The 22,489-nt window shown below is 39.6% G+C and overlaps 1 protein-coding gene across 1 annotated transcript; it reads right to left on the bottom strand.

Moving 5' to 3' along the window:
• Nucleotides 1–976: 976 nt before the first annotated feature.
• On the bottom strand, nucleotides 977–21,984 carry inpp5l (inositol polyphosphate-5-phosphatase L). Its single transcript, XM_074670318.1, has 16 exons — nucleotides 21,465–21,984; nucleotides 13,788–13,829; nucleotides 13,328–13,428; nucleotides 12,918–13,005; nucleotides 7,928–7,991; nucleotides 7,242–7,345; nucleotides 6,909–6,961; nucleotides 5,738–5,857; nucleotides 5,441–5,525; nucleotides 5,108–5,203; nucleotides 4,944–5,018; nucleotides 4,574–4,647; nucleotides 4,389–4,500; nucleotides 3,627–3,695; nucleotides 3,478–3,537; nucleotides 977–2,758 (listed from the first exon to the last, which is right to left on the bottom strand). Exons 1-15 carry the CDS (start codon nucleotides 21,522–21,524, stop codon nucleotides 3,496–3,498), a joined length of 1,185 nt encoding a protein of 394 aa, XP_074526419.1. The 5' UTR covers nucleotides 21,525–21,984; the 3' UTR covers nucleotides 977–2,758; nucleotides 3,478–3,495.
• Between the last annotated feature and the right edge of the window lie 505 nt (nucleotides 21,985–22,489).

Raw genomic sequence — 22,489 nt, 5'->3', positions numbered from 1 at the left:
TATTAAAGTGAATAGTGTTATACAATTCTGAAACAAATAAATTATTGTGACTTTGTTATTTAACAGGTAGTTAACTGACAATGTAAATCATTGTGCATGATGTAGCCACAATAACTCAAATCCTGCTGCTGAATTAGACATAAAGTGACAGTTGAACTGCAAACAAAAAAACTCAAACACAGAAGAGAAGTGCAGAGGTCAAAGGTCTGATCGAGTGTGATTTACTGTGTGGTGAGGTTTAATTGAAGACAATGTCCCCCACCACCCACCTCAGCGTAAAATCAATATAAACAGAGTGGCTCATTCACCATTTAGGCTCAGTGATTTAGACTCCATATGGTTCAGAGGGCCGACATCAGGCAGGGGGACTGTCAGAGGACAGACTGAGGAATGCTGCAGGGACACTTCTGCTTGGATTGCTCACAGCAGACATGATGAAATGGACAGTGCCAAACTTGTAATAATATTAACATCATGCAACAAAAGCTCCATTTTAAATCAATTATTTTCAGATCCATGCACAAAGATTATTTATTAAAATGATCTTTTAAGATTTTCTCTCCGTTGAATCAGCACAAAAGAATTAGATGCAATTACAGTAGGGATCGGTCTCTTGATGTGTTGAAACTTAAAGATTTTCAATCTGAACAGAAAGCACTAAACATCCAATTCCAGCTCCTCTGTTTAAGGTCTAATTTTTCCTGTCCTACAAAATAAGCACAGCTCAACCCGGCAGATAAATTGTCTCGCCATGAAAACTGAAGTTAGGCAAAGTTCAAGTAAGTTCAAGATATATATTTTTTTAATTTTGCATGAAAGTGGGCTACATTTTGTCAATACCACTGACACAATAGTCAGATTTTTTTTTCTTTTGTCAATGTAACAGAGTGCATTCAATTTTCACACTCCTTTTATTTTTGTTTCTGGCTCTGGGAAAGCAGCAGCAGCATCTAGGAAGGTGTAAGAGTTTTGGCATGTGGTACTTTAACCAACCTTTCAGGTTTGTCAGCTGTGACTGTAAATACATCGCTGTATTTTCAAAACAGGTGTGTCTAAAACGTGCCTATGTTCAAGTAATGACGGCTCTTCGTCCCAGAAACAAAAGCAAACACTTACAAAAATCCAGACAGAAGCTACATTCTGTTCAGTTTGGCATGGACAATAAAAACAAAACTTATTTTTGAGGGTGTGGTTTATTCACAAAAGAGAAATATTACAGTGATGTAGTGTTTGACCAGAGTTAATCAAAAGGTAATACTGGCCTTTTTACAACACACCCCACTCAGGAGTGGTTAATGTTGAGCTGTTTGAAGATGAAACAGACATGATTTGTAACTTAATCTTGTTATGTGGCAAGTGTCCAAATTAACTGTACAAAAACAGCCGACAGTCCGAAAGTAAAATCCTGTGATCCACTGAGAAAGTCAGACAGAAGAAGTTCAACTTTAAAGGAAACACAAACCTCAAAACACACATCAGCTGCCACTCACTGTAATCCTCCAGGTTAGATGAATTGATGAAACCAACAAATAAAATATTAAAATCCTTCATTTAGTCGTTAATAAAGACTGATACAGATCATCTAACTCTTTACACACATCAAAAATATATCACTGGTGCTACAGTATAAAACTATTAATCAAAGCCATGAAAGACCAGATCAAAGAAATCCAAACAAAAACTGTGCCCTCTGTATCCTGGGATACATGTGCGGTGCCCCCACACACACACACACACACGCACGCACGCACGCACGCACGCACGCACGCACGCACGCACACACACACACGCACGCACGCACACACACACACACACACACGTGTATGCTATATGAATACATATTCTATCAAGTTAAAAAGAGGTCATGTGACAGACACATCCTAAAGTTCAAAGTAAACACATGCAGCCAATGTTGTCATTATTTTGGCAATGAAATAAGGTTGATGCCAACCAGGATAAGAACGGAGAGATTTCTTCAGATAACAGAACAGATAACTGTCTCTGAGTGACGACAGGAACAACAAAAACAAACAAAAAAACTGCTGGGTGCAACCCTCTGGAATAAAGCACTTGGTATTGACATACAGATCATTCATTGGGGAAAACCAAAACAAATAAAGACTGCTACTTTATTGAACAGGGTGAAACACTGATGCTATTTTACATAACTGAACTCTTACCACATCATACAGACTTCACTGCTATAGACGCGTTGCTGCGTTAAACTGTTAACTGTCTAGGGTTATTTTTCTATCTTCTCAATCCTGAAATTAACCAATAAAAATTTTTTCTTTAAAAAAAAAAATCAACGTGAAAAAGATAAGTGACACAGTTCAATTGCTGTGAAGGGGACACTTCATGTTAAAAACGTTCAGTTGATCCTATTTAGTCCCCAGTTTAACCTTTATATTCCTCCTAAGAGTTATTAATGCAACAATTTCAAAATACTGATTTCTAACTGGTTGATTTAACTATTTTCTAAAGTGTTAAAGCTAACCCTTATTGTTTTCTCCTCACAGACCGGAGAGCTTCAAAAGAATTAAGGAAGTGATTAAAATGCATGATGGGTTTAATGACAGTGTCTTAAAGTACCATCCTTCTTCCATTATGATGCAGATTGTGATGTTTGTGGGATCAGATGTAAGACACGGAGGATTTGTGGATGGGGTTTCTCCTGTGTCCAGACCCACAGCTGGCAGATGAGCCTCTGGTGCTGAAACTGTGGCAGAGCTCTTAGGATGGTGCAGCTATGGACCTGCTGTAGACGCAAACACAAACACGGACACAGTTTGTAAATCACATGTTAACAGAAGTGAAAACGAAAGAATGATTCAGTGGGTGTGGACCATTATGAGAGTCATTATATCAAATTACTCTCAAAGGTATACACACAGACAACACCTTCTCCAAACTATTTCAGGATATCTGAGTTTCGAATCTTGTGGAACATCAAACCACAAGAAAGTTGGTCATTGCATCTTCAAAGTCTTAGCAGCGTTGCTCTCATCATTTTGCAGCCCTCCAAAGAAGAACCCTCATGAAAAAGCAGTCCATCCTTAAAAAAATAAATTTAAACGGCAGCAAAACAAAATCATGACTGTAAAAATGCCAATGTGCTGTCGGGTTGAATACATGTCTCTCTGGACGATCATCAAGATGGTAATTAATGAAGAGTGGGCCTGAGGTGCACTTAGTGCAAGTATCCACACTGACAGAGGAGAGGATTCAATAGACATAGATCAGTGAAAGGTGCTGATCGCCTGTGGTCCGACTACACTGGACACAAAGGAGTGCTTGTGTCCCGCAGGCACTTCATCTTAGTTCATATCCAGGCTCCAATGGGCCAGCCGTGGTTATGGCTCTCAGGGGAGCAGTGTGAGATTACTGTGATCACTCTAACACACTGAATCCCCCCTCTGGAGTTACTACAGAGACACACAGAAAACTGCATCTTATACACTACACACATGCACTTACCTCTGAGAGAGATCTCTGTCAATGTTCATTTGTCTTCAGGCTGAAGAACAGGAAGACAGGCTGCAAGAAAATCACAAGAGCACACCAGAGTTACTCTACATGTCTGGTTTGTTAGTCTCAACAGTACACACATGACACTAGACTGTTACCTTATGGTCTCCCATACAGACATTAGGACCCACTGTGTTGTAAACCACCATCATCTTATCATCATCACTCTGAGAAGACAAAATCAATTTTATCAGCCGGACAAGTTCCAAAGAAAGTGTAACATGTCTATCTCTACTTTCAAGTAAATAATACCACTTTAACGTCTCCTCAATATTTTACTGTTTAAGCTGACACAACTGGACCTTAGGATGACGTGACAATACCTAATTTTATACTCGGTACTGGAGCCGTCAATCCAGAAGTGACATAATAACTTTCACTACACCTTCAACATCTTCATGTTTTGTGTGTACGCTGTAGTACCGCCACCACCCACGAGCTGAGGAAGTAGCTCTGGTCCCCAAAGCATGCCATAACGCTACAGTGCCATATTATTCAGATGTAACCAAGCACAGACGACCGATAGTTTCTCATATTGGTGCAGTTCAGCAGTGTTTTAATTTATAAAAACATGAAGTAATAACAGGTGAATGCAGGTGTATGTTGACCTGCAGGGAGGACTGAGTGGTTAGCTAATGTTAGCCACACTCAGCTTAACAATTTGATATTTTTTAGATACTAACGTTGATCCTACTTTGGTTGCTCTAAATAGAATATGGCCTCTTTTGGTGATTTTTCCAACCTTTGGACAAGTGGGTTAAATTTAAATTTCTGTCTGAACGACTAAAATGAGCTGTAATTTAGATCATACTGCAGCAGAGTTACAGAAAGTTTGATTTGTAGCCTTAAAAATGACCCACCCTGTGGATGAACTCTTGAGCGGTATGTGACATGAGGATACGGTCACACCAGGCAGGACAGCGAGTGTTCATGTACTGGGTGGGTTTAGTGTTTTCTTCACTGTAGGGATAACTGAGAGACAGAGAGGTTATTTTAGAAAAATCAAACAAGTCGTGAGTTTATTTCAATATGACATGAGTCTTACCTGGGGGGAAACTTGATTTCCTCTTCTCTAACGACATCGTGAAAGGCTGCAACTTCTTTGTCGTATTTCAAAAGCTGCAGGATGCAGACAATGACTCATCAGCGGGGATTGCAAGTAGTTTCAACATTTTAAAAAAAAGTGAGAGAAACTAGGGCACTGATCAAGCGCCATGCCAAATTTATATGAAGCTTTTGGTTTGTCCTCTCTAATCGTTTTATCAACCAAACTGAGAATTTGGGTCAGATCTACTGACAGGATATGGCCTCAGGGTCACAATAACATGCTGGGTTGTTGAAAAACTGCCAAAAAAGAAACAGTGAGTGTGCTGAGGTGCTGACATTATCAGTGTGGTAAAAAAATGTTTTCTTACTGCTCTGCCATCATCCTCTCTGAAAACTGCCTGGTGCAGGTAAGCAAACAACTTCTCCTCGATGTGGAGCAGCACCTGGGAGTGAATAGAGGGCAGGTAAACAAATGCGGCTCCAAAAAAAAAAAAAAGTCAGTTGCTGTCTTAACCTGCCAAGTTTTGATCACCTGACGGTCGTTGTCTTTTTCTTCACAGATGATCTTCTCCACTTCGTTACTGCTGTCTTTCTTTACGGTCTGAACATCTGCTGAAGTGGACAGATGCTGCACACAGACACACAAACAGAGAAAGACGTACTTAATAGATAGATAGATAGATAGATAGATAGATAGATAGATAGATAGATAGATAGATAGATAGATAGATAGATAGATAGATAGATAGATAGATAGATAGATAGATAGATAGATAGATAGATAGATAAAATACTTGATTCATCCCCGAAGGGAATACACACCTCAAGAATATTCATACGACTTTGGAAGAAATTAGTTTCATACCTGTACCAGACTCTGAGCGTCCAGACGGAAATTGAAATCTCCAAATACGAAGAAAGGCAGAGGAGTGAATCCGCTGTCTGATATTCTAGAGAGAAACACAAAGCACTGTCAGAAATAAAAGCCATATCTCAGCCTTTCTTTTTTCTGATGTGGTCATACCATTGGTTATACCATAAAGCTCTGACTTTTTGGTAATAAGAATGCCAAGTTAACAATTTAAAGCTGTGTGAAAGCAAAAAGAAAAGTGTGTAATGTACTTTCTTTTTTTCAAATTATACAACTTTATTAAAATCTGACCTGTTGATGACATATCTGAGAGCATTTTTGCGATTGGCTGAGTAAATGGATGGACTGGAGTTGCAGGCAATGAGGTTGGAGGCATCGTGGAACAGGTGAACGTTGACCAGGTCCAGACCTCTGTGAGGAACACAAGCAGACACATTATGTTGGTACGTAGCAGGGAAAAGAGGAATCAAATCTCTTCTACAGCACTGGCCAGGCCTGTGAAGGGTGTGTGTGTGTGTTTGTGGAGCTTCTTATACGTGGCTGAGGTGGTGTTAACACTGACCGCATGACCACACTTGTCTTCTGTGCTCACTCCTTTTCTACAGCTCTCATTGGGAACAGTTTTTGCTCCAACCTACTTGCCGTGTTGACTTACAAAGGAAGGCTACAATCTTCAAAAAACCCAAAACGTAAAAAAACGGGTTTCCAGCAAAGCGTACAGCAACACGTGTCCTTTGCAAAGAAGAGTAAACAGAACAAGTTTTTTAGCCCCTACAGCAGATTCTTTTTCAAACAGAGGAAAATAACACTGAGGAGAGGCTCAGATAAAAATAGTTCATACACTGATCATTGCTTGCACAGATGTGTGCTGTTTAAATTACCTAGATTTTGTAGGAGACAATCTCTGGTTAGCTTTAGAGATAAACCGTTCAAAACAGTTTTTTAGCTTCGAGTGGGTTGCAGAATAAAACTGGATGCACAACACTGTCTTTATGACCTAGCTCAACTGAAATAGTGGACTTGATTTATACAACACAGATAAAAAGCAGCATTAGCTTTGATTTGTATTGGTGTTTCTGATTGCTCTGTGATGTCTGGAATTTACCCTTTAGCTCTTTACACTGAGAAAAATCTGCCTTTTCATCTGCTTAAAATGCTCTGAATGCTTCTCTGTTGTTTAAAACTGAGCTGGAATTGTGCAAAACAGGAACACTGCAACAGCTCTGCAGAAGAGTAGGGGGTCAAAAAGTAAATCTGTAAAGTATTGTGTCTGCACTTTTTGGTTTCGCTTACAAACTCAGCCGTCCCCTGGGCTGGTGGAAACAGAAAGGTAAACAGAGTCCACTGTGACATGAAGCAGTTAAAAGAGGACACACACTCCTTTAAGTGGACAAAAAGTCAACAACCAGAATGGGAAGGGAAACGTGGGCTGAACTTTCTTTCTCAGGGTGAGTTTACGTACTGGTTGTGTATTATCCAGCGGGTCCTCATGAAGCCCTTCCTGGACCACTTGAACTGTAACAGAGACAGATGAGAGTGAGTCACTAAACAGCAGCGAGCCGTGTCTTTGAAGGGACAAACTGATAATTATTGATTCTTTCACATAATTTGTCTCATCTCCCTGTCAGAGAAGGCAGACAGCCCACCAAAGCCCCAGTAGACTCATTTGTCCCATCATCTCCCTTTGGCCCTCACGGCCCCCTCCCCACACCTGGACACACACACACACTCACACCCACACAAACACATAAAAATGCAGGCATACACAGATGCCCCCTCTTGCATACATACTCACATCAGGCCAGAAATTCTTTGGGAATTTTTCTTTTTCCACCGTGGTGACACCGTCCAGAGAGCCCACATGCTTGTTCTGCCCTGACACTGCTTTGAAATCTTTAACTGTAAGAGAGGGGAGAGGAGGGGGGAGAGGGGTGACATGTAAAAGAGTGAGAAAACATGCAAACAGCAATCAATAAACTGGTGTTAACCTCATCAGAGCGGCATACGTGATGAGAGGATCCATAAGCGAGCCATTAGATTGTGTTTGGTGAACAACAATCGGTTTGGGCTGCACGGCCGGTGGCAGCTGCAGGATGTTTATGGTTCTTCCATAAGCTTTTCTGAGGAGCTTTTTCACGCCTAACGTGACTGGACTATGCAGCAGCAAAATAACACCACTTTAAATTCAGGCGCTTTGCAAATATAAGGTGGAAAATGTTGGCCATCAAAGTGTCATTATACAGAGAGATGTCCAGACATGTCTGATGTTAAAAAACTTGCCAATCTTATGCAACATTGATGTTATGAGCCATTTATGAGCCATTACCTAACCAGGGGGAGATGTTAGGGGAGGGCTTTATGTGGAGGATGAAACTTGTCACGTTTCTCAGTAAAGGGCAGATTTACAAATCAATCAGCAGCTGACAAACATTAAAGTGATACGAGCCAATTCAAACATCAAGCAGGAGGAGAAGAGCTTACCGTTAAAGTCAAACTGCTGGATGTTTTCCAGCGTCTTGTGGATGAAGTACATGCTGCCCAAAGCCTGAACAGAGAGACAAACAGAAGAAAAACTGATGAATGAGCGAAGAGAGCAAAATTAAATTAATCGGACCACTTTTTTAAAGTAAATTATTCAAAAAGTGAAGAACTTTACGGCAAACTTGGACAAAGAACACAAAATTACTCAACAGCATTTTTTCAGTTTGCTGCAGCAAAAGATGAACCCAACATCCAAGGCAAGACCAAAATAGGACAGCACAGGTGTGACCTTTTTTTTTTTTTTCAAACGCATTTTTATTGAACTTTTATAGTGCAAAGCAAAAGTAAAAAATTAACTACATCTTGCTGTAGTATTTTTACAGTACACTGATATAAGGACAGATACAGCAGATATACAGTTAAAATCAAAATCAAAACAAGACAAATTAATGCATAACAGACAGACAGACCAAAAAATAAATTAATTAAATATAAAAATACATAAATAAATAAATAAAAAAAAAATAAATAAATAAATTATAATAATAATAATAATAACAATGATCTGGGAGTCTTTGATGTCTATATCAGATATTAGATGACCAGTTAGGAAAAGACAGGTGTGACCTTTATCAAACAATATGTATAGTCATAAATATAATATTAAAGCAGCCTTTGGTACATCTTTCAAAGTGTCACAACATCAGAGTAAAAGAAAAAATCAATTAAATGTGCGGTTTAAAAAATGTGAAACACATTCCGATAGGAATCCAATCAGAAAATAATATAGATAAAATAAAATATGTGCATTTATTCAACGATGAGAGTAAAAATTGGCTCAAACCTTTGCCTGACCTCCTTCAAGAAGGCCAAAATGTGCTGGATTTTCTCCATACACTGCAACATTCCACCTTAAAAACCTCAAAGTTTAAGATGTGGACTGGAAAAACAGAGCTTGGAGTTGCTCACCCTGAACAGTTTTCCGGACGTACTCCACAATGAAACTAAATATCTATAAATGGCGACAAAAACAGCAGAAATCATCTCAACTCAACCTCTGACGTGATGAATGAAACTGTTCATTTCATCATTATGTGAGCTGAATTGTGGGTTTTGTATTGAATGATCCAGTCTGACACACAGTATATTGTTACTCTCCCAAAGACACATGAAACTTTAAAGAATAGAGACGTTCAAAGTGGACACACAACCACCCAGCACATCCACACACATTACCTCTCGTGCTCACACTTCAGCACCCAATCATCCCTGACACGTGGCTGACAATTTTTAATGTACTAACTGCCTGCTCCACTGATCTGATTAATCATGCCCCGAGAGATCAATAAAGACAGAAAATTAAAACAATTTAAAAGGTATTAAGCAGTAGGCCTGCTGTCTGCCAACGCTGCCTCTGTGGCTGGGGGCTGAAGAAAAATCAGCTGGCGCTCCGAGGGCTTGGGGCGTGACGGCCCAATGTGCAACCCCCCTAAATACACACACAGACGCACACACTTACGCACATCCAGCAGGAGCATGAGAGATCTCTCCCTGAAGAGATCATTTATCTTCAGAGCCAAAGTCGCCCTCATTTAAGAAAACTGAAGGGTCTCGTGGTACAGTGAAGGAAAATTAGCAAACATCCTGTCCAAACTCAGTGTTAGGAGTGACTTGAGCAGAGCTGATAAAAGTTGTTAGCTTGATGCCAATAGTACGAGCTGACTAAAGAATATGGATGTGAAAACACATTAATAAAAGTTTTATTGTATTTAAGTTCACAGTTTCATCAAGTTATTTCTTCAGACTTTTAATTTTGTTACAGTCTCAGATAAACTGGTCTCATTTTGGTCGATCTGTAACAATTCCCCGTTTAAACAGTCTGGAAAGTCCAAACACACACTCCAACACACATTCTCCCTCACATACTCTGCCAAACACCTATCTTCATCAATCAGGTTTGTGCACAGTTTAATAAAAAAATATTGACTTACAAGTGATTTTTTATCAAAACACCATTTGTACTGGGAATGCATGCAAGTCTGCCCCCTCTGCCGCTGCAGCCCCTCTGAAAGGAGAAACCCCCAAACTCTCTCTTGGCCACATAACTGATGATCCACAGCCAAGGGGAAACAAATTGAAAATCAATGCAGGTGGCACAGACGAAATGAGAATGAGGCATTAGGAGAGGTGGGAGTGGGAGGGGGCTCTCAGGGCAAACAGTGGAGGGTGCGAACACTTGAGCGCAGGGGAAACTTAGTCCCAGCTGTCTTTTACTCCCCCCTCACACTTTATTTATCGTGCACAAATAGGCTGGGATCAATAGTTTTAATCTAGAGTTAAATGTATTGACTTTGGCCTGTCTCCCCAACACCTGGCCATTGACTTTCCCTGTTTTACTTCGCACACCTCTGCTCTACAAATGCAGCTCCTGACCCTTTCTGACATCTGCACAGTGTGAGGCTTTCACATGGGAGGAGTGAGGGTTAATAGCTGGAAGTAAACTGACACTTTTCTCAGGTGCAGAGGGATCTTACGCACAAACAGTGCAAATTTTTAGACAAACTTACGCTGACAAACCTGTTATGGGAGAAAAGGGAGGAATTCTTGCTCATGCTTCTCTCGCGGGTCATAAAAGAAGAACTCAGTAAAATATTTCACAGCAGGTGCCTGCAGAGGCCTTCCAGGTTCAGAGATGGATAGTGATAAGATAAGTAGACAGAAGCCAGACTGACTTGTCGTTAAGGACATGCCCTCAGCCTGTGCCTACACTGTGAAACTACAACAGCATTGTTTCACGCTACATCTAACAGATCGACGATGCAAACATACCAGGCTGTGAGATTCTGCCATGAAACGTGATGTGTGTAAACCCAAACAGGACTAACAATACACACATACATCAAAAACAAGATAACAGTAAGTGCTACAAATATGCACACCTATGGCAGGGCACGTTTTTTGCCTCTTAATGCAGATTCTTATCCTTATTGGCTGATACTGAACAGACCTCACATGCCATCTGATCACACAGCTCATGTGATCTTCCTGCATGGATCTGCTCAGGGTATATGCTGAAATCCTGAGGTTAAATTAAATACCTTTTTAAGACTTTTTAAAAACCTTTCAAAAAGTCTTAAGACCTTATCGTGACATAAAGCTGTCGTTAGCAACCGATCTTTGACAGTTGTAGTTTGCTTTTTAACATAAATGAGGTAAGCTGAGAAGGAATGAAGCTTGAAAGAATAAATGAAACTTGAGGCAGATTAACTGACGTTCCCATTACCACAAAAAGTAACAGCTGTTATACAAGGCCAACTTGCAGAAAAAAACAAGAACTTTATTTCATCATTGTTAAAATGTAGGACATGTGCTTGAGATTGTGTTGTTTGCTTTCCATCAGTGCTACATACAGACGGCTACTAAACTACTGTACAAACTGAGTTTGTTGTCACATTAGCCTACGGATATGTTGGGCTGCTAGCGCTACGTATAACCCACGCCTCACAAAATTACAACTTTGCTTGTTGTCACGTCTCAAACAACAGTGCTACGTAACTGTATTAATAAATACCTTATTTCATTGAGTTGCATCTGGTGAAAAAGTTGATTTGAACAAAGAAAATTTGTTCCAAAACAAACACATGCTGGTCTGTGATGAGTGTGACGAGCAGAATGATCGTCCAATCACCAGGTGTGGTTATCTTTGAAGGTTCAGACCCTGAAAACATTTTTGAACCAGATGGACTATTTCTGTGGTGGATATATGGAGCTGTCTGTCAGGCGTGTCAGGTTAGTTTGTAACAGTTGCAAGTAGTGCTGCACGATTTGGGGTAAAGGTGCGATTTGCGATTAGATGGACAATATTGCGATTGCGCTTGCAATTAAAAAAAAGTTGTGTCATGATGAGTCTACAGACTTGCTTGGTTATCATGGAGAAAAATCTGAATTGCATGTGCTGACATTGCGATTGTGATTGCGATAATCATGCAGCCCTAGTTGCAAGGAGGAAAATAAATATTCATGGATACTTTTGGAGTCAAAGCTTGAATACCAATAAAATTTAATGCCTCACAGCATTACAATTAAGACTTTTTAATACTTTTTAAGGGCCTCAATTTTCCCACAGCTGATTTATCAACTTTTAATACTTTTTAAGACCCCGCGGACACCCTGTCTGCTATTAAAGTTATATATTACAAATTATTTCCACTTCAAATTTAAAAAAGATCCTGCATTAAATTATACAGCACTGAACTGTAATGCTTGGGTCTGAATAAATGATGAACTCTCAGCTAACATCACGGTGTCCGAGGTCCTACTGTCTTTTTCACTGATTCCTTAACAGTTGCATCTAGCAGCTACAAAATATATAAATTCAATTTTAAGTTCCATATAAAAATAATCTAATCAATACAATACATACACTACGGCTCTATCAAAAGCATTTTCTGTACTGTTGTGAAAAACTAATACCACCCATTAAGTCAGGCTCTGAGGGAGAAAAAAAATCTCAAATCAGTTTCAGATTTCAAGCTCCTCGTCACAGACTTCTGGACACATTATCTTTGATGTCATCAGACCATGGGTCGCAAGTTTTATGACCTCAGTTTAAAATCTCAATTTATACAAAGAAACTGTGATGGACTAACAAACGACCTTCCTGAAGGCATGTAGAGGTCATTTTTGTATCAGGAGAATCAAATGGTAACGGTAACATTAACTGCAAAACTACAAAATGAAAAAACAATACAGATCTAATGTGATGCAAAAACTCATGCTTATTTACATAAAAGCAGGCAGCTGGTTTATTTTTTCTAATGCAACTTTGTCAGACATCAGCGGCTTTGTCAGTAGACTTTACCTGCAACCAGCTGTGCTCAGAGAGCACGGAGGACCTCCTGCTACCACTGAGCACTAACAAAGACGAGGACTCCATCTAGTGGACGGTCACGTGAACTAATCTGAGTGAGCAGTCTGAGTGTTTTCTCACCGTGAAGCTGTCTTCTACTTGGAAATGGTTGTCCACATAGATGCAGGCCCTGTCATAATCCTTCATTTCCTCACTGGACTCAATGCTCCTGCAAACAAGTGGAGAGAACGTCAGGGCTTTTGTCAGGTAAGAGAATAAACTCAATCCCTTTAATGCAGAGCTGAAGAGGTCAGTTAGTTAATTAATTAGAAACTGAACAGGACATCTACTGGCAAGGCTTTCCTAAATTGAATTAGATTTTTTAACACAGTGGTTTTGGAGTTTTTAGTTCACGAAACGTGTAATTTATTGGCCTTAAACAACTGTGACTGTTATTGTATAAGTTTACAACTCTAAGAACAAAAAATGAGCTGCAAAAATTATCTACAAGCTTCCATCCAATATAAAGCACACTTTTTTTTCCTTTTTACCAAAAGAAGTTTTCAGCATAGCCCATGTTGGCCATGTAGTCCTTCCCTCCAACTTCCTGGAAGTGCAGGGCGATGAACTGTGGCTTGTAGCTTTGGATAGTCTGTATAGGAGATGCAAAAACCAGTCTTAGTCATCTGGATTAACATCACAGGGTAATGTTAGCGAAGAGGGTTTTCTCTGTGTGACAGGATGAAGAGTTTCTCTGTTGTTGAATATCTGTAGTGGCCTGCTGTGACATGTTATCAGTGGTGTTTGTTTGTCAGAGGAAGCTGGAGCTGCTGTGTGTGGTAGGTGTCACCACCCTACTATTGCAAATACAATAAGGCCTATCTAAGTAAGAAAGTGTCTGAATTGCACTGGACTGTCATCACAATGAAGGAGAAGATACTCTTCAATATCAGTAATGGATGAAATACAAGAATGTGAGCTGTGAATAAACAGTGTGAGTCTTAAGCTTACCTTGTATAATTCTTGTAACCAGTCGTTCTGAATTTCACCCACCTGTAAAATGAAAGAAAAAAAACATTAAAAGTGCGCTATGCAATTTTTTGTGCTTCCCCATGTTTTAAACATGGATACAAATTAACAATGCTGGATTTTCAAATTAAATTTGAGCAATAATTTAAAACCTGAAAACAGCACCAGATCGTTACAAGACTTGCTAAAATGATTAAGTTACCATATAGAATCTCCTTACTGTTTAGTGACACGTTAAAGGGGTGGGCATCAAACACCAAGATTTGCCTATAGAGGGATTATTTGTTTATCAACAACGCCTGATGCGCGCACAACTTGGGTGCAAAAGCACTGTAGAGTATAATGGTTTGTCAACTGACGTGGAGGTGTTAACCACCAAAAAACGTACTTGTAAACAAAATACCAGCACTCATACAGATGGTAAAACGCTCTCAGGTTTGTGAAATAGCAGTGAGTGGACAGAAGAGATCAGAAAGTGGACAGATATTGGGTGGACAGACGTTTTTAGCCGAGAAATCTGGTGTGTTCACAGAGAGCAATTTAAACACACAACTAAACTGTCACACTATGCTCATGACTGCATTGTCCGTGGACACTTACTAGACTGTGACATACCAGGATGTAAACGTGTGTCAACAAATATACCAAAATACAGTACATTTAATTATTTACTCGCAGACATCGCTGGTGTTTCAGTGCAAAGTGTTAGCTGGTACTGCTGTTAACTGGTGACTCCCGGCTGTTAATCACTGATACTGTTGGCTAAGAGGCACCAATTAGCATGGTCTCTATTAACTCCAAAACACCGGTTGCTCAGTAACAGTCAAAACTTGATATACGTTGCCTCTGTTGTAGGGTATCGTTTCTAAAAACTGACCACAGAACACCCGTACATTTTTATGCTAATAACAGGTTGAATTTAGTGTTTAAAAAATGCTAACCAGTCTGAATGAATGGGGCTAAACGCTGCTTTGGAGGTCAAGATGTGTGCACATCTTTATGATGACGTAGATCGATAATCCCTTTATAGTTCTGCCCCTGACAGGACTCTAGAGGGCTGGCCAATCAGAGGGAAGAGTAGGGATGGGTACCTTTCACATTTGAAACGTTACGGTACAGATGCCCGGTACCTGGCAATTGGTACCGGTACTCAATGGTACCAAGTTTCCGTACTTTTTTATGTTTAAGTGGTAAAAAATATCAACTTGTTTAATAATGAAATATAAAAAAAATTCAATTTGACAAATTTATTCTTCAATATATAACCTTGCAATGCTGTGTTCATGTCTAGCATGGAAAGTCACCTACTCTTCCTCTCCCTCACAGTCACAAGGATGCATTTAGGTATCTAAACATGGTACCCTTGGTTTTACATGAATCGATACCAGGTACTTTTGACAGAATTCGGTCGGTATCTTTAAAAGTACCTAATTCGGTACCCACCCCTAGGGAAGAGGGTTTGTGGAGCAGGGGGCCTTAAAGAAACAGCAGCTACAACGTAGCGCTTCAGACAGCAGCTGAAACAAAGGTTTTTAGAAACACCGGTGTTTTTATTTTAGCTGTACATCATGAAAAACTACAACAGAGGTAGCAGGGGGAAGTCCACACCCTAAAAGACAAAAAAAATGCATGTGTCTGTCAAAGTTGTTTCCCAATCATATCATTTCAACACAGAATGACTTGATATTTTACCTTCCTGTCCAAAAGCCTACCCAAGCCTCTCTATATTCTGACCCTGGTCTTGTGACATAGATCTCAAACAAACTTTATCTATTCCTAGTGACATACCTCCAAAATGATGCTTACTCTTGCTGATCTACCAAAGTTGGCTACCCCAGGTGAATTCTCAGACAGTCGTAATGATCTCCCACTGGTTCTATTTGCTATCTAGGGGAAATCGTTGGCTGACAGTGTTCCAGGCCTGTTTCTTAACTCTGCAGTGAGAGGGTAAAGGTCGAGTGAAAAATAAAATCAATTTTGAATAAATCAATAAATACTGAGCTTCTTGGTATAAGGAATGGACTTCAACTCCTTTAAGTGTGTCTTTGTTATTGACACATAGAAGCAACCATCAGGGCAAAAGTGAAAAACTGCAGTTCCTCCAGAGGCCACTTGGGGCTGGTTCCAAAAAAAGTCAATCCCTGTTAGCCCTTGAATAAAAATGTTCCTGTTTACAACTGGACACAAAAACAGTTACATTCTCTATAGACATTTTATGTTTTCACTCCTCTGCTCTTGTCCTTATTGCTAACCTTCTTATCCTACTATGCTCATTTCTGTCCCTCCAAAGACAACATGGTGACACCCAACACGTTTAACGTCCAATGTGGTGCAAATGCCTATGACATTTTTTTCTAAAGCACTTTTCTTTTACTCTCTGAACTTCCTATTAGGGAAGAGGGATCACTATGACTCCATGGGTAACTTTTGGCTGAAATGCTTGATTTTGAATTTGCTTTAAGACAAATTTATTGTGCATTAATTTTGGCGACCAGAGAACAAAGTTACACATTTCACTCATTTTATTTTTGTATGAGTTAAGGTATTGACACTTTATCCATCAAAGAACTGTAAGTTCCAGAGGAAAAATGAAAGCAAAGCCTCTTTGGTCTGCATACTGTTGATGACTTCTTCAAAATTCTCCCAGGTGACGGTCTTAACATACAAAAAATATCCTCTAAATTTAAAAATGGCTTATTAATCACTGAGTCTATTTTGTTTGTTACAAAAAAATCTTTTCACAGTATACATATTTTATTCTCAACAGATGCACAGCAGAATCACATCTTACACAAGCTAATGTTAGCTTAGCAAGCTGACTAATGCTTTAGTGACTGTGCTTCTCGTATTAAACATAGTTTACCTTGATAAGTGACTTAAATCAAATCATTCATACTTATTTCATCTGCTGTGGATTGTAAATAAAATTGTCGTCTCACCCCAAATTTGTAACTTCAGTCTTAAAAAGTGAAGCTAACTGAGCAGCAGGTCAAATGAAAGTTTCGACTCTCGGAAAGGAAACACCAAAATGAACTCTTACAAGGTTGAAAGACACAATGAAGTGTGTCAGTAGATATTATCGCCTGAGCTTTCACTGTTTTGGTTCCAGGATGTAACCCCTTCAAGTGTAGCTGTATCCGTCAGGGTCCATACATCACCTCCAATGATGACTTCAAATTTGCATGAACACTCCCCAGCAGAGTAAACTACGCAGGAGTAATCTGTCAATCAAGCTAAAGGCTTATTTAGCTGACTTTTTATTTAAAAAAAAATTCTGAACATGAAAGGATTTTTACAATTGAGTATGACTAACAGTGAGGCATGGTATGTTCATTGACTAAAGCTTCTTCAGTGTCTGATCCTGCAGTCCTTCTGAGTTTCTTTACTAGTAAAGCTGCAGAGTGGAGTGAAACAATCATCTGTGAGGCCAGGTGGGCTCATGTTCGCTGAGAAAGGGCTTTGCATAGTGTATTTGCATGGCAGTGAGTGAGACAGACATGGCTGCAGCTCAGCCTCTGGGACTGCCTACTGTGACTGTGGATGAGCAGCCACTGTTCCCACTGTTTCCACTGACGGTGATTCATTCAAATCACCTCTAGTTTGTGTTTGGACGAAAAATTTACAAAGATTTGAATCCAGGATTAAGTTTTGAGGGCTGAATAAAAAAAAAACATTAAACAGAATTATAAACTCGGGCACATTCTTTCCCTTTGTTGCATGCTTGTAGCAGTCATGTGAAAAAAAAACAGGCATGTTAAACAAGAAACATCCAAAGTGAGCTCTCATAAAAACTCTCCAGCTTTTGAGAATCCTGGGTAGTTTTTCAGTCAATACTTTTTGATCTTAGCTGTGTCATAATGTCTGTCTGTGATACTACCTTCTTCCAGAAATGTATAGATCTGGTCTGACTCAATCTGTGATGTTTAAGAAAAAAGATTTTGGATCATAAATGCATCCAATGCAGCCAATTTGAAGTCATTACACCTATATAAAGGGTATTATCTCCAGGTTTATTCTATGGTGTACCGTACAAACCAGATGACCGCCTCACTGAGTAACAGCTCTGTCTGAACTTTTGGCTCGTCCATGCTGCATGATTTATCAAGTGATATGCTCAGTCTTTCTCTTATCCTGAAGGCTGGTTCTACATCTAGGAGTATTTGTTTGGAGAAAAGGAGAGTTTAACTTAGACGAGAAACTCGAGTCCTATGAGAGAAGATTTTCATCTGTTTACATAACTCCCACAATAGGATCTAACATGTTTTCATTGGAGACAGATCTCGCAGCCGGAAACATGGTCCTGTGCCAAATTTCCATGAGTGTAAGAGCTCTCCTCCCTGAAATGTTGGAAAGTTCAGTTAACTCAGCATGAGCAGGAACTAAAAGATCCTCATATTCACCTTATTTCATCTCTTAACGTTGTTTTTATGTACGTCCAAGAGAGTATAAGCGAGAAATACAGCATTACCTACACAGAGGATGACATTTTTAACAGGATTCATAGAAGCAGGATGGCCAGATTCTTGCAGGAGATACACACAAATCAAAATATTGAGACATTTACAATATCCAGATATTACAGTGTATACTCTTTTACTGTAAAATATAATACATCAGATCCACATCTTACTGGCTCACGACACATAGGACTTAAAAAGATGTAGCCCCATTCTCTTGTTTAAAGCAGACCATTACATCTTTTCCACTCACTAAAACTCTCACTGAACTTTCTGTTAAAAGGCCAAAGAGCATTCAGGTCAGCAAAGAGCTAAACATTTCAGAAAAATGAGCACCTGGACATAATCATCACAGAAGCAACTGTTATGATTACCCTATTTTATCATTATTTAGAAATATTTATATATACATTTATTCTTGTCCTTTTTTTGTTTTATTATTATTATTATTATTATTATTATTATTATTATTATTATTGTTATTATTATTATTTTATTGTTTATTTTTATTTTATTCTAATTATTCCGTTTTTCTCCTTGTTGTTTCATATATTTTGTAAAACTAATGTGGATATACTATTTGTAAGATTTTTGTTTGAAAAACGAAAAAAAATAAAAAATAAAATAAAAAAAAGCAACTGTTATGAAAGAAAATATGTGTTAAGAAAATTCTTTGACATGTCATACAAATGTATGTCCGATCACTGATTTATCTGTTAACCCTAGAGGAGACAGATAGTGTGTCCCAAATCGCATACTTCCATACTGTGTACTCAAAATTTTCAAATTGAGTGTACTAAGCATACTACATACTCACTGGCTTAGTGTGCAAATTTTGAGGGTGTAGTGCTGTCCCAAATCGCATACTGCCGAGCGCCATACTTACCGGGAATGATGACATGATGTCGACCTCTTCTTCTTCTACATCTAATTGTGACAGTTTCCGCCAAACACCACCACTATTTGCCAGCGAATTTTCAAAGCCTTTTCAGTAGTATATTAAACACAGCTAATAACACGATCAGCGGTGTAGAGTGTATTAATGGGGGTCGGTGCAGCTGACTGAAGCTACCGAGAGAGCTATGCGGGGCACTGCGGCAGTTAAAATACATCCACAAATTAAATGTCTGAGTGGTGCTTCTGGTCATGTACTCACTGTGCAGGGTCTAACCCGCTTGTTATTTTATTTACCTGGTTCACTGGGTAATGCTAGGGCCCCGGTAACTGTTAGCCCAATGAGCTTTAGCATTCGAGATAGCTGTTAGCTCAACTAGCATTAACATAGCCCAGTGTTTCTCAATCCTGGTCCTGGGGCCCCCCTGCCCTGCATGTTTTAGATGTTACCTCACTCCAGCACACCTGATTCAAATGAATGGCTCGTTATCAGGCTCGAGCAGAGCTTGATGATGAGCTGATCATTTGAATCAGGTGTGTTGGAGTCGGGAACATAAAAAACATGCAGGGCAGGGGGTCCCCAGGACCAGATTTGAGAAACACTGGCATAGCATATCATTCGCAGAACAAAACAAACAAAAACAAGTTACACCACATACACAACGTCAACAGCTGATGGTGCTTGGTGGAAACAACACGTGTAAAAAACAACATCAATAAGTTACATTTATACATGCTGCCAGAGGAGGAAATGAGTGCGTGAAGTGTCCACAGCTGCATACTCAAAATCCGGGCTGATTTGAGTACATCATCCTGGTACTTTTGCATACTCATTTTTCGCATACTATGCATACTGTTTTTCATTTTGACGCAGCCAATGGTTGCACACTAACCAGAAAGTTCTCTTTTATAAACCAGAAGTCTTGATGATCTGATGACTTCGTGTTTCACTCACAGACTGTATAATGACTGAGCATAGCCTCCGTGACATCACCCGTCGGTTTCTGAAGTAGATTTTTTGAAGCATATCAGTTGGGGCAGCCATATTGAAATTGAGGTGGGCTTTGAGTCGATATACAGTAATTGCTATAGGGGGTCTGCCAGTCACGAGCGATGAGTTGTGCCTCTAAGTACTATCTTCAAAACATTTTTTGTACAAGTGGACACTCTGGAAACAGCAGATTTTAGCACGTCAGCATTGTCTTATAATATTAGACTGGAGGTTGCTGCTTTGGTTTCACTCATTTGTTTCACCTTTGCCTTGTTTCACACCAGTTTTAATTTATCCTGTGTACATTTAGAGTCTGTGTTTGATCTTTGTGTCAAATTCCTGAGCTATGCTCTCCTTGTGTAAGTGTTTTCAGATTTTTGAGTTTGTCTGAGTTTTGGATTCTTGTTTATTTTATTTTTTTTCAATAATTGTTTTAGTTGGTCTGCACCTGGCTCCTCTCTTTTAGTGTTTCCTCAAGTCATGACACAATTTTGGTATAGGATTTCTTACCACAAACAAATTTCAGGGAGGGGGTAAAGGCCACCCCATAGATAATCTCTGGTACGCCCCTGCATTAAATATCATGGATTTTTGGGAAAATAAAGTCAAATTTCTATGAGTAGAAGGTGACCAATCCTTGTCTTTAACCAGAAGAAAATTCTTAAATGATAAGTTTCCATAAAACTGAACTTGTTCACTGTCCTTTTCTCTACCTGACTTTTTCCCTATTGAAATACCAACATTTTCTTTTATTGACAACCATCCTTGCACAATAATGTCACATAAAGCATCCAAGTTTATGTTGTCCCAGGGTCATACCATTTATATGAAGGTGGATAATGTAGTATATTTTCAGGGTGAACCCCTCCAGTGTTACAGTATTTAACCAGGTACAGATTTCATCGTAACACCGGTCCCTAAGTCGCCCCCCTAGACTCAAAGCAGGTCACGTGCGGAGTGAAAATGTGCACGTCCAACAGGTATAGCGGGTAAATTTACTTTTGTTTTAAATTAACGTTTGCGCACATGCTGCTTAGAGAAACGAGTCGCCAACATAACGTTAATGGAAACGTATTAAACGTTACGTAGCCTACATCAGAGTGTGCAGTTAGCGCGTGAGGGGCTTAGCACAGTTGTTACATCATTATACCTGAAGATGTGTGCTAGCAACCGAAGCCATCTAAGGTCCAAACTTACCTCTCTAATGTTACACTATCGACTAATTGTTGCTCTATCAGCCTAACAGCATTAAGTATAATCCTCTGGCAGGATGACAGCTTGGAGTGGCTTTAATACATCTCTTAGCAGACTACTTACATTGTCAAAGAGTGACCCGACATTTGCGGTGACGAGCAGCACATCAGTGTATGTTTCCATGTTAACGAGCCTCCTTCACCGACAGCGCGAGGAAACTCCGTAGCGTCGCCAAATGACGCGCGTGCAGGCCTTCGGCAGTTACTCACCAGGAGCTTAAAAAGGCTTATTATGTCAGCCCAAATGCAACTAAAACTGCTTAGAATACACCAGCATCCCTTTGGTGACTTTGTGTTGTCTTGGCTCCAACTTGTTCGTTGATGGCGGGCTTTAGTTGCAGGTCGTTCTCATAAACCGGAGCGGTGTTCATTTCCATCACCAAGCAGAGCAGTAAGTTAGTTTAAACGTCGACATGGGTGGATTTCCGCCTCCTCTGCGTTAATTGGACTAGTAGCTTCTTAGAGGACTTAAACCAGCCTGTACGGCGCATCTGCTGCTGCCTTGACAAACGCTGAGACAACCGGACCGAGCACTTACAGTCTGTGTTGTTGGGTAATGAACTCCGGTGCTCCGCCTCCAGCCTGCATTTTACAGTCTTCCTTATGTTGAGTTTATCACTGCGGAGCCGTCACTGTAGCTGTAACCCTGTAGTGAAACTGAAATAATTACATTAGATTTTAGTGCTTAAGAAACAACAATTTGTCAAACACCACATTCTCAAAAGCTCAATTACTCAAAGGCACTTTATGGAATAGCGAATACTAATGTATTACAGTATCAACCCAAAACAACGTAGTATTACTGAACTACAGGTCTGTGTGTCTGCGCACCAGTCTACATACCAGCCTGTGTTGTGTTAACAGGAAGTTAGTCATTTTCTTTCTGTGGAACTCTTTTCTCAATGGAATATCCTCACAGAGCATGAGCACACAGTTTACTCCTCAATAACTTCAAACTCTTAGCAGGTATAAAACTGAAAATCTTTTAAGTCTGTTTACCTGAAAGAGAAATAAAATAATAATCAGTGGTGTATCTTTACTGTTGCAAAAAGAAGTTGAGGTGTAGGCCTATATATTATTAAGAAATAG

The sequence above is a fragment of the Halichoeres trimaculatus genome, unplaced genomic scaffold (genome assembly GCF_033239565.1).
Source record: "Halichoeres trimaculatus isolate MK-OKI-2021-1 unplaced genomic scaffold, fHalTri1.1 fHalTri1_scaffold_5, whole genome shotgun sequence".
Lineage (NCBI taxonomy): Eukaryota > Metazoa > Chordata > Actinopteri > Labriformes > Labridae > Halichoeres > Halichoeres trimaculatus.
Note: the sequence above shows the minus strand (reverse complement) of the source record. Positions and strands in the feature narration are given on the sequence as shown.